We start from the raw sequence: 16,427 nt of genomic DNA, 5'->3' as shown, positions 1-16,427 counted from the left end.
TTTATTTAAATATAAGTCTATAGTATCATGGTGTGTGCCCAATGTGGATAGCAACCAGAAATGCAGTAAATATTTATCTAGCGAAGTGGATTTATGTGGCCTAAAGGCTATATGTGCAGAAGCAAACTTCTTACAACACAAATACTCCAAAACCTGGGCTGCCAGATTAGCCAAGTTTGAGATGCATCACTGACACTGGCAGACTCTGCTTTTATACATCTTTAGTAGACATTGGTATTTATAAAATATAAATACCAAAGTATAGAAATAAAATGGAATATTCTTTTAGATCAAAATCTTGAATGTAAAGCTGCCAGAAAAGAACAGCATGATTTCTCAGTTATTTAGTAACCACATTATAGGAACTGATGGATATTTCGTTCTTATTGTGTTTTAATGCATATTATTTGTGCTTTGAAGATTGCAGTGATGTCATGGCTCGGCTTGTCATATCGCAGGGCACAACCAGTCACTCACATTTTAGTTAACTAAACATTTAATGAGCAGAAAAGAACAAGAAACGTGTCGAACGTGGTGAAGTCTGTGCGGTCTCTCCTCCTGGCTTATTACAATAAAATCATTTAAAACCCAAGAGTTAAATTTATAAAATATGTAGTTCACATTATATATTTTGTACACACACTCGCTTCATAGTACAGTAATACCTCAAGATACGAGTTTAATTCAAAGCAATTTTCCCCATTTAAATTAATTGAAATCCCATTAATCCGTTCCCGCTCGCAAAATTCCACTCCAGTTGTTTTAAATATGAAAAATGTACAGTACTGTATTTATAAATGACAAATTGTATAAAAATATACAGTAATAAGAGAATGTTAAAAAATAAACTGGTTTTACTTTACAGAAGATGCGCATGGAGGTTGAGGGAGGAGTAAACAGGCGGAGGAGTTAGGAGGAATTACACTTTCACTTTCGTTCACTTGCTCGCTACTTTACACTTAAATGGAACTTAACTAAACTTCACTGAAATTCTCTGAACTTAATTGCTGCAATTTGTTTTCTTTACATTAATTTTGCTTAATTTTCTTCATTGCTTTTCTCTTCACTTGTTTTTGCTTTTTCACACAAGTTCAAATTTTTTAAAGGCTCCAACGCTCAAAACGGATCTGAAAATTACAGATCCGCAGATGGTCGGCACCTCACGCACCGCCTTTGCGACTCTCCATAGGAAATGAATGACCTCCGGTTTATCAGCCGTCATTTGTCGTGTACAGTGGAAAGGCGGCTTTAACCGAGTGAGACGCGGGAAGCCGGGTCGTATGGCAGAGCACACGTGGTTGGTGGGGATCTTTGTTTCGGCGGTGGCGGCTCGGATGCTTGTATCTCAAAAATTTGTTCGTACCTCAAGGAAAAAATTTGGTCGAATCACAGCTCGTTTCTCAAAAAATTCATGTCAATGCACTCGTATCTCGAGGTATCACTGGAAAACTGCAGAGGCCACGAGAAAATCCTGAATTCACTCAATCGTGAGTTCAGACAAAGATATACTTAATATTATTATATTTCTGATGCTGGAAAAAACAAAACAAAACATATAGAGTACAATGAAAAATATACACCAATTAAACAGGCTATAAAAAGTCAGAGCAAATTACTGAGTTTCTTTTGTAAAATACTGCAGTCCTGCACAGAAGACAAAAAGAAACGTGCACACACACACACGTGTTACAGAACAGAAAGCATGATAGTATCAGGCGGTTCGTTATAAACAGACCTGCCAACCCTAACAGGTTTCCTGCTCAGGGTTATAGAGGTTTAAATTAATAGCGTGTGTGTATTTAGAGAGCTAGAATTAATTGTAGTAGAGTGCTTAAAGAGCAGGTAGAAAGAACATTCCCACTTTCATTTCCGCAAAACAAGGTTTTATGATCAGGTTACTCAAGTGTGTCCCCGATAACTTGGTCACTTGGAAAAATCTGCAAGCACAATTCTTTTTTAAACTCATTACCAGTGAAGATGTGCATTTTGGAAATGAAGTCATGTAATTTTGACTTCAACTCAACGCTATGTTTAACTCCTAGCTGTGTGGTGCAGTGTATAAATGTGTAGCTCCTCCACCACATGGGTGTGAAGGTTGGCAGGTCTGTTTAAACCACAGTGTACTTGTGAACCGATAAAATGCAGACGTCGTGTTTAAGGACCGGATCAGTCGTGAGACATGGGGTGAAGTTTGAAATCTGCGAGCTCTAGATCTGGAGAACTGCTGCCACTGCGATCGCTGTACATGTCTCTGTAAAGGGAGAGAGAGAAAGACAGGGAGGGAGGGAGAGAGAATATGAAAGAGAGAGAGACGGAGCGAGAGAGAGAGAATGAGAGAAAGAGAGAGAATATGGGGGGGGGGGGGGTAAATTAGGATACATTTTATTTCTGAACTCTGTGTGGCTGAATAAAGCCTTCAGTGTGCCGTTATGCTTCATACCGTGGTGAGAGCCGGCAACCTTTCTGTAGGTAGCTGTGTAGTTTCCCAGCCGCGGCCAGCAGCAGACCAAAGTAAGGTGGGGACGGTTTTATCGGCCGGGACGTGAACTCGGGATGGTACTGCACACCCACGAAATACGGATGATCTGAGACATGGAGGGAGAAATGTTTAAGCTTGCATGTGCACAAGTCCTTCACTTACATTAATAACTTCATGTCTGTTATGACCTGTTCTTTTTTTTGGAATGGAAATTCCTGGTAAAATTGCTGAAATTTCAAAATATACTTTTAGTTCCCATTTTGAAATAATTGTACATTTCATCATTCCAGGTAACAGTGAATAATTCTAAAATTGCAAAATAAAAAACCCAGGTCCAAATTTCTCGGTACAAATGGGCAAAAAGGATCTAAAGCTTTAATTTAAAGTAAAGTTATTTTATTTTAGCAAAACCACGTGCAAACTTTGCCACTCTGGTATTCAGTGCTTTCCTAGAATGCTCCTATAACCCAGAATCTCTGCAGATCCTTCAGCATTCTGAGTTTAAACAGGGTTTAGATCAGAGTGACTGAGAAGGTTGAAGATAAAAACCCTACATACCCACAGACCTAGCGGCACACTGAACGACGTGTGCATTTACATACACAGTTTCTTTCCTGCATAGCAACAGTTTCTAGCAAATCCATGTTTGTGTGCTTGTTGCACAAAAGCTTTATTTTTGTCTCCATCACCTGATATTTAAACATTAGAAGGTCGTCTCATGGATGAGTTCCTGAACACTCGAGTGACTGAACGTACAGTAAATGATAAATAGGAACCGTTTGTTCATAAGAATTTTTAATGGTTTCATTTTTGTATTTTCCCTCCCAATAATTCTGGAGCTGAACAAAGCTGCAATTCTCTTATTGAATTATTAACGCTCTTCTATCATATTTCCAAAACCAAACCCCCGATTCTCTCTAATCCCAGTGGCCCAACTTCAGCTTTTGAGAGTGAAATGATTCTGCAGCTTCACTCGTGTATAAATTGCTTTGCGAGACAGGAGACACCTGCGTTCTATCAGATCGTGGTGTTTAGACACTGAGGAAACGAAGCAAATGTGACTTCCTTTAAAAACATCTCACTCACCATCCAGCTCTATAATCTCCATCCTCTCTCCCTCCACATCTTCGCCCACGAAGCGGAAGCCTTTCTCCTCGAAGTACTGCTTCAGCTCTGGATTGACCTGCAGAGGCAAACGCAAGTCTGTGTTTATCAGGCTAAAGATTGTTACTTCTTACACTGTAGGAAACCATCTCAATAAAAATCCGTGAACAACACCTTCGTCGTATCGGATTACCTGACGAGGATCCTCTAATGATCATAGTCCCTAATTTAACCTACCGTCTATTTGTGTCGTCTATCAGCTTTAAGTATTTTTATCATCCATTGGAGGTATTGTTTATATTTGTTGTTTAAATAAATAAATAAATAAACAAACAAACTTATTACATATCTGTTGCTGTTTCATGAGATTTGCAGGATTCCTTCTACTGGTGGCTAATGTTTGGGTAAACACTGTTCAGCTCCCTGAGGTTGAACAAAAATAAACTAAAAATAATTATTAAATATAGGGAATGCTGCAGTGTAGTGGTTAAGGTGTTGGATTATGGATCAGAAGGTTGCAAGTTCTTATCCCAGGTCCATCATACGACCATTGCTGGGCCCCTGAGCAAGTCTTTGGACACCGGTCACTAAATGGCGATCAGGTCACATTACACTCTCTAGAATGTCTGATCTCATCTCGTGACCAGTTCCTTCACTGTGCAGGATGTTTGTCTGTGAATCCTAACATCTTACTCAGTTTTCTTGTTTCAGAAGAACGAAGAACAAAACACTCGTCCAACGACTTGCTGAGGTTGGTCAGTTCTATAATAAGAGTCCTCTTGTGCTTCGTTACAGAAATGATCACCAAGAGCTTGTTTTCTACAAACTGTTCTGCATTTGCTTTTCCTATTAAACCTGCTTGTAAGGGAAGCTCGAGAGCACCGGGTTATAAAACTGGGCAAAATGTAGGAGACGTACTTCAAAACGATGTCTGTGCCTTTCATCGACATAGTCTGCATCTCCATAAAGCTTTCCTGGAAAAAGACGATAGTTTAGATACAGAAAATAAAAACCACAGCTGCTGCTTTAACCGGCAGAATCCAACAAATTCATCACGTCTCAGTTCTTACTCAATATACTACTCTGGTTCTTGAAAATGGTCCGTCGCTTCCCTAGCCTCATTGTGCCACCCATTTGTCCTGGATTGTGCTCAGGCATATCGATCACCTACAACACAGAATCCCATACGTTCATACATCCGCCGCTTACGTTAGATCTGTTCTCTTTGTTTATATCTAATCGTTTTATTCTCAAACTCACCACAGGGTGTTTTGATTCAGGATCAAACTCAGTAGAGTTAGCATCTGTTAAAGCGAACAAAAGAGGATTAGCAAACAAGACATCTGTATGTGTTGAGAATGAAGAGCAGTAAGAACAACATACCTGCCCAGCCCAGGATATTCCGGGCAAATTCACAAACAGCGAGCTGCATTCCCAAACACACACCTAAAAGCCGCATCACAGATTAGTCGATCTTCAAACAGAATCAGTCACTGAAATTCTCCCTAAATCCATTTTGCTCTTACCTAAAAAGGGCTTCTTCTGTTTGCGGGCCCAGCTGATAGCCTGAATCTTGCCTTCGGTCCCTCGGACTCCAAAACCTCCCGGGACCAAAATACCACTGTGAGCAAATGAGTCAATATCAGTTAACATACCTGATAAAAGACGAATACTAATTCATACGGTCATTACAGGCTGGAGGCCAAGGTACCAAAATATTCACTATGAATTAATCATCAAATCATATTCATTATGAAATATTTAGTATACGAAAACAGATTTGGCCAAAGATACTTCTAACAAGACATATTCAATATTCTTAAATTACTTTGACCTTAAAAAAAAAAAAAATACAAAATGTCTTAATTTAAGAATATTTACCTTCAAATCAAGTGAACAGTAACTGTCCTATCTTTTAAGAGACCAAAAGTAAATGGATAAACTAACAATCAAACAAAAATGTATGACTTATTTGCTTTTTTTTTTAAAAGGAAAAACAAATTAATAAATAACCTTTTTTTTTTTGACGGGACTACAAAACTCAGGCTGAACTGCCACCTCTGGGCTGATGACAGCGTTTACACTGTTTTATTGATATGATGTGGTTTAATCAGTCATAAATAAATAAATAAATGATAATAATAATAATAATAATAATAATAATAATAATAATAATAATAATAATAATAATAATAATAGCTATAAGGACATTATTCAGCTTGAGGTTCCTCATGTTAGGTCTAAGCTTGGAAATAAAGTTTATATTTAATGCCTAACAACGTGGAACAACTCAGAACAACAATTAAAGCTTCCTGCGCTTTCACTGGCAGAATTTATCAAACTTCTCAATAACCGAATAAATTGTAAATCGTTGTATTTTGCTGACTTTTTGACCAGCTCACTAGTAAAAGAGATTAAATTGTGTGTTAGTCAAGGACCCTTAAGAATCCTTAAACTCAAAAACCCTACATACCCACAGATCTAGCGGCACACTGAACGACGTGTGCATTTACATACACAGTTTCTTTCCTGCAAAGCAACAGTTTCTAGCAAATCCATGTTTGTGTGCTTGTTGCACTATTTTTGTCTCCATCACCTGATATTTAAACATTAGAAGGATGTGAGAAATGATGGATGAGAAAAGATAAATAGGAACCGCTTGTTCATAAGAATTCTTAATGGTTTCATTTTTGCATCCCCCCCTTCTTATAATTCTGGAGCTGAACAAAGCTCTTATTGAATTATTAATTATCACATTTATCTTATGTTTAGTTTCATTAAAAAAAAAAAAAAAAAACTGAATTTATTTTAGATAAAAAAGCCTCTTTGGTTTATGCTTCATGCTGCATATTGCATTTCTTTTATTAATTTTTATGTTAAATTTCATTTGAAGGTTCGTCGCAGGATGTCGCAGGTACAGGATTAGTGCATGATTATTATTGTTTTTTTATTTTTTAAATAAATTATGAGGTCATATAAAAGATGTGATTTATTCGCAACCAAAAATTCCTCATTTTTACGAGCAAGCTGATTGGTAGACTTACTCTGCACTGCACAGCTTCTGCCAAGCTTCATGATATTTTACAGGCTCTTCCTGCAGAGTAGCAGGCTCCAAATCCGCTGAATCGATGTACTGGCAGGGGGAAAATAAATAAATAAATAAAAAACACCCAACAGACTGTATATTGCAGTTTTGCCTATTTCTACACATCTGAGTAGCAGTTCATCATCTTTGATGGCATTTTTACTCAGAATCATCAGTCCAGACGGCACACACTTACTTTAACCTCTAGTTTATGGCTGATGGCGAGGGCCGAGTGCTCCAGGGCTTTAATAACCGAAGCGTACGAGTCGGAGAACTTCGTGTACTTCCCAACCAGGGCGATGGAACAATGCTCCAACAGTCTGTCTGACCTGAGACATACGCAAAGAACTCCGAATGAGAAACATGTTAATACAGAAAGGTCAGAGAGCTACTGAACAGCCACAATACGCAAAATGGAACAGAAAGATGGGGAGAAACGAGCCATATAATTGTGCATGTGCAGCTTCCTAACATTATAAGATTATGTCTTCTACTCATGCTCCTAGATCAGATCACTCTTAAAGGAACACACACACTTTTGCACACACCTGTCTGACATCTCTTTCCATTTAGTGAGCATCTTCCTGGGCCTGCCCTCGATGGGCAGATCCAGCCTTCGGCAGAAGTAGTTGACGACGCCCTGCGCCTCCAGCAGCAGCGGCACTCTGTAGATGGAGGACACGTCATGGACGCATATTACCTTGATAGAGATGGGAAAACGTAGGATTAATAAATGCATCGTAAATGCAAAGATGCAATACTTTCATCTAAATCATGTCAGATATAGTAGCTCAGTGGGCAAGGTGTTGGCCAGTGGTATGTATGCCAGCGAGTGTATTTGGGAGATGATCTTATCCTGAGCAACAAAGGGCCTTGCTCAGGGGCCCGGCTGTAACAGTTTGGTAAGCCTGGGTTCAAACTCACAACCTCCCCATCAGTAGCACAATAACCTTAAACACAAGGCTACGGCACCAAATACCAAAAGCAAAAATATACTAAATCATATGTACAGTGAGAGTTGTGAGTTCAAATCCCAGACCACCAAACTGTTGAAGGTTAAAGTGAAGTGGTCCTGGGACCTTTCGCAAAGACTTTAACCCTTAACTGCTCAGTTATATAAATGAATGAATGGATGAAGGCATCTGCCATATGCCATAAAAGTCCACGAATAAATCAACAGCTAAATATTCCCAAATAATATATTCCCATCCTCACATATAGAGTCAGGTCCATTGCTGCAATTCCTGAAGGATTAATGCATGGTTTGTTTTTTTTTAAACTTCATGGACTAAAGCAAAAAAATTTACTCTTTTAAAGTCACATCTCAATCACATCGGGGCAGTTTTGGATCAAACGGTTAAGGTTCCAGGTTATTGATCAGAGGACCAGGGTTCAAGTCGTATAGAAAGGCCCTCAACTCTCTCTGCTCCACCTGAACCCGCATGCTGAGCCCATCCAATAAAGCCGGGTTACGTTAAGAAAGAATTTCACTGTGCTGTAACGTATGTGGATGGAGGAGGAATCACAGATAACTCAGTCACGGTTATATTAACGTTATTAAAAAATGTGTAACTTCCATGTTACAACCAGGCGCTGCATTTTATTTTACTAACAGATTTATTAAAACATCAGCGTACCCAGTTTTGGTTTTGTAACCCACTTACTGCGACCTTAAGAACAGGACTTTTATGAGCTTATCAAAATGTATAATTATAGTTATTATAAAGCAGTTATCACTAGAATAAAATGTTCTGTACAGACTGGATCATAGACAGAAATCCTTTACAAGTCTCCTAATGGAAGAGTGAGGTGTGACCGCATGCTGCTAGATTGCCAGGCTTGGAAATGTACAAAATTACAGTCCAATTTCGAATTTCATTAAATTTGATGTGTATAGAGCTTTTAACACTGAACACTGTCACAAAGCAGCTTTACAGAAAGAGATCTTTCTGTTTTATAAAGGTGTCTGTAACGAGCAGGTCAGTGGTGACGCCGGGGAGGAAAACCTGCCTGAGACATTATGAGGAAAAAACCTTGAGACACAAATGGGAAGCCATCCTCATGTGGGTGACAGTGGTGTGTGTGTGTGTGAGATAAATCATTCGTTTTCTACAAATGTGCACTATGAAGTAAACAGTGCTAATCGAGTCATTTCTGAATTGAATTATAGTTTTAACTTGTAACTTGTTGTGTTGAAGATCAACTGTTCAGTGATGGAAAACTTAAAGGATTTTTCTTTACACCAAATGGGAACATGATGCAAGTGCTTGTATGAGTTCACACACACACACACACACACACACACACACACACACACACACACACACACACACACACACACACAAATGTCCCTTTTCCACCGAGGCAGTTTCAGTGCTGGTTCGAAGCCAGAGCCTAATTTAGAACCAGTTCTTTCTGTTTCGGACGCCAAAGCACCGGCTCTGAACCAGGAAAAGTGGTTCTTCAATAGCACCAAATCGTTGCTGGTCTAGACTTGTTGGCGCATTTGATAAAGTACCTTAAGTATACTGATGTTTAATACACTTTTTCTTTACCATAATATGATACATTATCAGCACACATGATAGTAGGTAGCTACATGCTAAGGCTAAAGTTTTTCTGTGTTAATGATAAAATAACGTTATGTACTTTATCGATTACAACCTCCGTTTATACAGATTACACGGAGCTGCACGTACACGTTTTATTCGCCGCGTTTGGATGCCAATGTATGTTCGCAAAGCCACGAGCATTAACAGTAAAGCAACATCCGCCATTGTTCTGTTTGCCGCTGCTGCGTTAAAGTTGCTGGGACACGCGACACGTTACAGATACAGTGACGTTACACTCAGCGCTTTGATGGCACTCTAACCGGTGGAAAGGCAAACCGGTTCTTAGAAGGTTCGCCAGTGGAACCAACTTTGAACCAGCACCAGCTCTGAACCAGCACCCGGTTCTTTCCGGTGGAAAAGGGGCAATAATGTGGTGAATTTTTAGGTCAGGGTTCACACACACACACACACACACACACACGTCAGAAGCTCAGTTCTCACCTGTTCAGGCTCGACATGACAGAACATGGAGATCTTCTCCTTCACAGCGTTATCCAGTGGAGTGGAACAGCGGCACATGATCTGAAGAAATTAAAAGCAGAGCTGTAATGATATACAAACTCAGCAGCCGTACTTTCCCATCCTGCCCGTGCTGATGTTTAAAATGTAATGAAGAAAACGGCTCACCAGGTCTGGAGAAAGGCCGAGTCCTCTCAGCTCCCTCACGCTGTTCTGCGTGGGTTTGGTCTTCTGCTCACCTGTAGCACTAGGCTAAATAATCAGACATAAAACAAATCGTTTAGATATTTGATCACTTCATCATTAAAACAAGATTTATTAATTGTCTGATTGTTGGTTTATGATATTTTGGTAGATCATTAACAACAAACACAACAAACAAAGCAGAGTTTCTAATCTGCAGCTTAATCGATACTAAATTGATAAATAACTTCATTTTAATGAACATGTTAATGATGAGAGAAGTCGGATGAGGATGATCCCGCTGGCAGGAAGTCTATAATAAGTGACTTAATAACTCTACAACTGTAATGATCAGAAACGTACATTTCCAGCATTTGGCAGATGCCCTTATCCAGGTCCAGATCCACTTTCATTATCTTTTTTTTTTTTTTATGCAACTAAGCAATTAAGGGTTAAGGGCCTCGCTCAGGGGCCCAACAGTGGTAGCTGGGTGGACCTCGGATTGAACTCACAACCTTCCGATTGGTAGCCCAACACCTTAACCACTAGGCTACCGCACGCCTCAATGAAATGACTGTTGTAGTTCAACGAGATGCTTTTCTGCTCAACATGGTTGCCTAGAGTATTTACTGGATTTAATGGAACCTTCTTGTTTACCTCGAAACAGATTTCGGTCATTAACGAATGAATGAATTGCAGCCTTTATTATCACATATACGTTACAGCACAGTGGAATACTTCTCTCCACGTAGTATTTGATATGAAGGTGGACAGAATCATGAAAAGATGGACAGAATCATACAGGTGTTTTAGTTTTATAGTGTGTATTTACCTGAGGAACAAGACTGACATGGATGTTACAGAAATTTTCCTTCTTCACTTTAAACTGGAACTGTCTGAATGCCTCGATGAAAGGCATGCTCTCGATGTCTCCGACAGTACCACCCAACTACACACACACATTGTCTTTTATATAGAGAATTTCAGCAAAACCAAGCATTTTTTTTTTCAAGATTTGTAAACCTGTTCAAATATTTCACCTCACCTCAATAACACACACTTGAGGCTCTACACCATCTTCATCCACTGGGATCTTGGCTTGCTTCATCACCCACTCCTGAATGGCATCAGTTATGTGAGGCACCACTGAAATATAGAGTTTATTTACAGAAATTCTGATATAATATATGACTTTTACTGTATGCGAGACACACACACACACACACACACACACACACACACACACACACACACACACACACACACACACACACACTATGCAATGCAAACCAAGCATCCATGACTGAGAAAGTGTGTGTGTGATCAAAATTACAGATATAGATTAAAAATAACTATTACATCAATGTATATACAGTGGTACCCCGCTTATCGACCTTAATCCGTTCCTTAAAACCGGTCAAAATGCGGAAAAGTCGAAGAGCAAATGTAATTATCCCATAAGAAATAATGGATACCCAATTAATCCGTTCCCGACCTCCACCGATACCCAATAATGAACAATTTTTGCCCCGTTTTTAGCTGTATTAATACTAAATAATACAGGTACATAAATAATATTGTATATAATACAGTGAAAAGTATAAATTAAAAACTTTGCCATATCTATCAGTTGAATACACTGTGAGATACTGAAGTGGTCTTTCCAGTACTCTTTCAGGGTCAAGTTGCTGGAATTGGTCATGCTAAAACACTTACGAAACAGGTGTTTTGTGTAGTTTTTTAAAGTTCGCTATGACCATCTGATCCATAGGCTGAATGAGGGAGGTCGTATTTGGCGGCAGAAATTTTACTGTAATCCAGTCAAACTCAGCCTCCAACTCATCGTCTAAATCTGGAGGATGTGCCGTTGCATTGTCCAGGGCAAGCACACATTTCAACGGCAAACCTTTCTTCCGACAAACCAAAGTTTAATTTACGATAGATGCTCTCTCCACGAAGGCTGAGGCGAGACTGGGAAGATCCTTCCCCTCGTGCTACGTGGGTCGAGGTCGATAAGCGGGGATTTGGTCGTTCAGCGGGAGCAAATTTCGGTCGAAAAACTGTTCGCTAAGCGAAAAGGTCGATGTCCGAGCCGGTCGATAAGCGGTGTACCACTGTACTAACACATCAATGTGACCATCACGGTTATTAAGCACCAATAAAACTTCTCACTAAAAGATTGTGTGTGTGTGTAACTGTGTTCTGTCTCCAGTTCATCTCATCAAACATTCATTTGGTAACCAACTGAACCGGAAAACTATATCTGAATTAAAAATTACTAACAAGCTCCTCCTGAGACTCTGTGGATGTTTACACCAGTGTCAGTATTTAATGTTTAACTCCATAAATTTTTGTACCCGTTTTCTTTTTCCCCCCGCTAAGGTCACTATATGTGTATTTGTTTAATCTTTTTTTTTTTCTTAAGCAACACAATAGTACAATCCTACCCTGCACAGTCTTGCCCAGATAGTCTCCTCGTCTCTCTTTGTTAATGACGGACTGGTAGATTTTCCCGGTTGTGAGGTTGTTGTCTTTGGTGAGACGGATGTCCAAGAAGCGCTCGTAGTTCCCCAGATCCAGGTCCACCTCTCCTCCGTCGTCCAGCACAAACACTTCACCTAAACAAAAACACAACCGCTAAGATTTCAGCTCAATACATTAAGGAAATCGAGATCCACACTGCTAAATGGCCAAAGCCAAGAAAAACTATCCAAGGATCCTTTGGTATCAGCCTTCTTTTACTTTACCATGCTCATAGGGAGAGAAGGTCCCAGCGTCGATGTTTATATAAGGGTCAATTTTAATGGCTGTGACATGAAGGCCGCAGGACTTCAAGATCGTCCCGACGCTGCTGGCGATGATACCCTTCCCGATCCCCGAGATCACACCTCCTGTGACCAGAATGTATTTCATCGTGGCAATCATAGGCTTTGAAGAAAAGAAAAGGGGAAAAAAAACAGGGTCTTTAAGAACCAGAAAACAGTCAGCATGTGAAGCAATACTTTTGATTGTGAAAGCAGATCTATTTCAGACTCCTATCTAGATGCTGGTCACTTAACAACTAATACAGTAAGAAGTATTGAACAGTAAGAGGTTACATGAGGACAGATTGATAGCCCTTGAGAAAGACCAAAGAGAACCACCACAGAGACCAGCACTGCAGCGATGATATTTATTTAGACAGTAGAGCCATTTTTGTCATGTCATGTTATCTCTAATGCCTTCCCAGTGCTTCAATGTCTACTAATAAGCAAAAAATTTTTTTCTTTTCTTCAAAGTGCTCGGTTGCGGTATTTGTTTATTCCTGACTCTACAATGGGGCTTTAATATAATAATCAATTTTGTAAAATCCAAAACTGAGTTGTTTAAGAGTACTTGGTCATATTGGATGCATTACTTGTCAATCATTAACAAGCCCTAATCAGGAGATAAACTTTTTTGACAATTAAAAAAAAAAAGCATGAGACTAAATCAGGATTAGGAAGATTGAGAGATCATCACGCTATTGCACAAAAGCCTTACTGCTGATCACCATGTGTTGATGGACGTAAACGTAAATAAAAGGTGCGCACGTGGTGCATTTCCACAAACAACATCTGGCACGCGCTCGGTGGCTCCGTACCAAAAATCGCACGCGAGCATCTTTAGGATACATTTAATATCACTCCAGCTGAATGTGTTGCTCTCGTGTTGGGTAAATATAGCGACGCGATACACAACGGTGAGGAAAAGGTGGTGCATGCACTTTAAAGTCTCTAACCATCTGTTCAGCATCTTGTCAGACTCACCTACTAGCAGAGAAAGACACAGGCCAAATGAAAGTAAATGCTACAAGGTTACGGGCGAAGACACTGATCCAGTGGTAAAGGAACGTGTAGAGGTTTCAGCAGAGCCTAGTGAACACCATAGTGTGATTACACGTGCTTGTGCCCCTGAGAAACCGGAACAAGATAGGAAAGAGCGCGAGGACACATGAAGAGCTTCCCCACTTTCAAAATAAAAGTCTTGTGGTGGCCTGGATGATGATGATGATAATAATAATAATAATAATAATAATAATAATAATAATAATAATAATAATAATAATAATAATAATAATAATAATAATGTTGACAATAAAAATAATCAAAATAATAATGACAATAATAATAATAATCAGAAGGTGTTTTATGTGGGATGTGGTAGTCTAGTGGTTAAGGTGTTGGGCTACCAATTGTAAGGTTGTGAGTTCAATTCCTACGTCCACCAGGTTTCCACTGCTGGGCCCCTGAGCAAGGCCCTTAGCCCTCAGTTGTATAAAAATGAGGTAAAAAAAAAAAAAGTAAGTTGCTCTGGATAAGGGCGTCTGCTAAATGCTGTAAATGTTTATTGCCAAGTATGCTTGTGCATAAAATGAATTGGGTTCACACAGACAATAAAAAATAAATAAATAAAAATACACATATGTAAATACAAATAGACAAAAAATAGAATTTGAATTAAATAATACATTGAAAAATAAATAAATTATATGTACAGTTATAGTGCTATAGAATGGAATAGAATATTCCATTAAGAGGGATGTGGTAGCCTAGTGAGTAAGGCACTGGACTACTAACCAAAAGGTCATGAGTTCAAATCCAAGCTGCCACTGCTGGGCCCCTGAGCAAAGCCCTTAACCCTCAATTGTTCAGTTGTGTAAATTGCAACAAAAACATTTTTTTTTGTAAGTCACACTGTATAAGGGTGTCTGCTAAATGGCAGAAATGTAAATGAAGAGAATAGATTGAGATGCAGGGATTTACTAGGATGGAGGGGGTAACAAATTAAATATAAGGTTATTGAATAATGGGGGAACATTTAACTGTTCATGAAAATGAAGTTGATTGATTGCTGTTTTGATTGCTGTTTTGCACTACCTTTCACAATATCTCAGTAACTGCTGCCATTACACTGTGTTCATTCCAGAATTTCTGCACATGTAATATTGTTGAACATACAGTATTTACACTGGTCGGTGCTGTTTCTGTTTATTGTCTTCTGTGTATTGTCTTTTGTGTATTGTCTTGTAATTTTTTGTTTGCTCTGTCTTTTGTCCTGTACTGTCTTGTCTGTTTTGTTTGTCTTATCCTGCACTGTTTACACCAGGTTGCACAGTTGCACTTTATGTGACTAGGACTAACTTACTAAGTACTTAGCTCTGTATTTTTTTTACGTATCACCAAGGTCCTGGAGAAACGTTGTCTCATTTCACTGTGTACTGCAACAGCTATATATGGTTGAAATAACAATAAAAGCTTCTTGACTTGACTTGACTTGACTTTTTCTTGTGCCTGGTTGTGGTACAAGCTCAAAAAGTGGATGACTTAAATATATACAGTTCTTCTTGAAGGGTGGGCAGGGAAACACCAATAATTCTATGAGCAGTCTGAACCGTTCTCTGTAGTCTTCTGATGTCTGATTTTGTAGCTGAGCCAAACCAGACAGTAATTGATGTGCACAGAACAGACTTGATGACGGCTGAGTAGAACTGTTTCAGCAGCTCCTGTGGCAGGCTAAACGTCCTCAACTGGCTAAGGAATTACATGCTTTGTTGGGCCTTTTTTACAGTGGTGTTGATGTGAGTGTCCCACTTCAGGTCCTGGGAAATGGTGGAGCCCAGGAACTTGAATGTCTTCACTGCAGCCACAGTGCTCTCCATGATGGTGAGTGTGGGAAGTGCAAGTTGGTATCTCCGGAAGTCCCTATCATTTCCACTGTTTTGAGCATATTGAGCTCCAAGTTGTTGTGACTGCACCAGACAGACTGCTCTTTAACCTCCTGTCTGTAGGCAGACTGGTCTCCGTCCTTGGTGAGGCTGATGACTGTAGTGTCATCCGCAAACTTCAGGAGCTTGACAGAGAGGTCATTAGAGGTCCAGTTGTTGGTGTACAGGAAGAAGAGCAGTGGGGAGAGAACACAACCTTGAGGGGTGTCAGTGTTGGTGTAGTGGCTGTTTGACATGAATTTCCCGTCTCACTGGCTGCTCCATATCTGTCAGAAAGCTGGTGATCCACTGACAGCTAGGAACAGGGTTTGTTTCATCTGGAGGAGTGTTGGAATGATGGTGTTGAAGCCCAAACAGAAGTCTAGAAACAGTATCCTAACATAAGTACCTGATTTATTCGGTGTTGCAGAAAGTAATGCAGTCCAAAGTTTACTGCATCATCTGTTTACTGTTTGCTCGATAAGCAAACTGCAGGGGAGTTAAGTAAGGGTCCGGTGAAGTCCTTTAGATAAGCCAGTACCAGTTTTTCGAATGGCTTCATGAAGATAGATGTTAGTACCACAGGTCTGTAGTCGTTAAGTCCTGTTCTTGGGTTTCTTTGGGACAGGGATGATGGCTGAGCATTTGAACCAGACAGGGACTTTGCACAGATCTTCAACAGATCACTGGAGCTGTGTGAAGTCCCTGTCTACTTCAAATGAGCCATCTGGTCATTTTATTTCTTTCTGAAGACATGGTGCACATCATCTTCACTGATCT

At 39.6% G+C, this 16,427-nt stretch overlaps 1 protein-coding gene across 1 annotated transcript; it reads right to left on the bottom strand.

The window, feature by feature from the left end:
• Positions 1 to 1,504: 1,504 nt before the first annotated feature.
• Positions 1,505 to 13,878, bottom strand: ctps1a (CTP synthase 1a). Its single transcript, XM_027164978.2, has 18 exons — positions 13,711 to 13,878; positions 12,670 to 12,850; positions 12,370 to 12,540; positions 10,968 to 11,068; positions 10,755 to 10,871; positions 9,908 to 9,991; positions 9,722 to 9,802; positions 7,217 to 7,368; positions 6,865 to 6,997; positions 6,628 to 6,716; positions 5,110 to 5,204; positions 4,967 to 5,029; positions 4,844 to 4,887; positions 4,654 to 4,750; positions 4,502 to 4,557; positions 3,566 to 3,662; positions 2,441 to 2,585; positions 1,505 to 2,251 (listed from the first exon to the last, which is right to left on the bottom strand). Exons 2-18 carry the CDS (start codon positions 12,845 to 12,847, stop codon positions 2,167 to 2,169), a joined length of 1,788 nt encoding a protein of 595 aa, XP_027020779.1. The 5' UTR covers positions 12,848 to 12,850; positions 13,711 to 13,878; the 3' UTR covers positions 1,505 to 2,166.
• Positions 13,879 to 16,427: the final 2,549 nt, after the last annotated feature.

This window comes from Tachysurus fulvidraco, chromosome 7 (genome assembly GCF_022655615.1).
Source record: "Tachysurus fulvidraco isolate hzauxx_2018 chromosome 7, HZAU_PFXX_2.0, whole genome shotgun sequence".
Classification (NCBI taxonomy): domain Eukaryota; kingdom Metazoa; phylum Chordata; class Actinopteri; order Siluriformes; family Bagridae; genus Tachysurus; species Tachysurus fulvidraco.
Note: the sequence above shows the minus strand (reverse complement) of the source record. Positions and strands in the feature narration are given on the sequence as shown.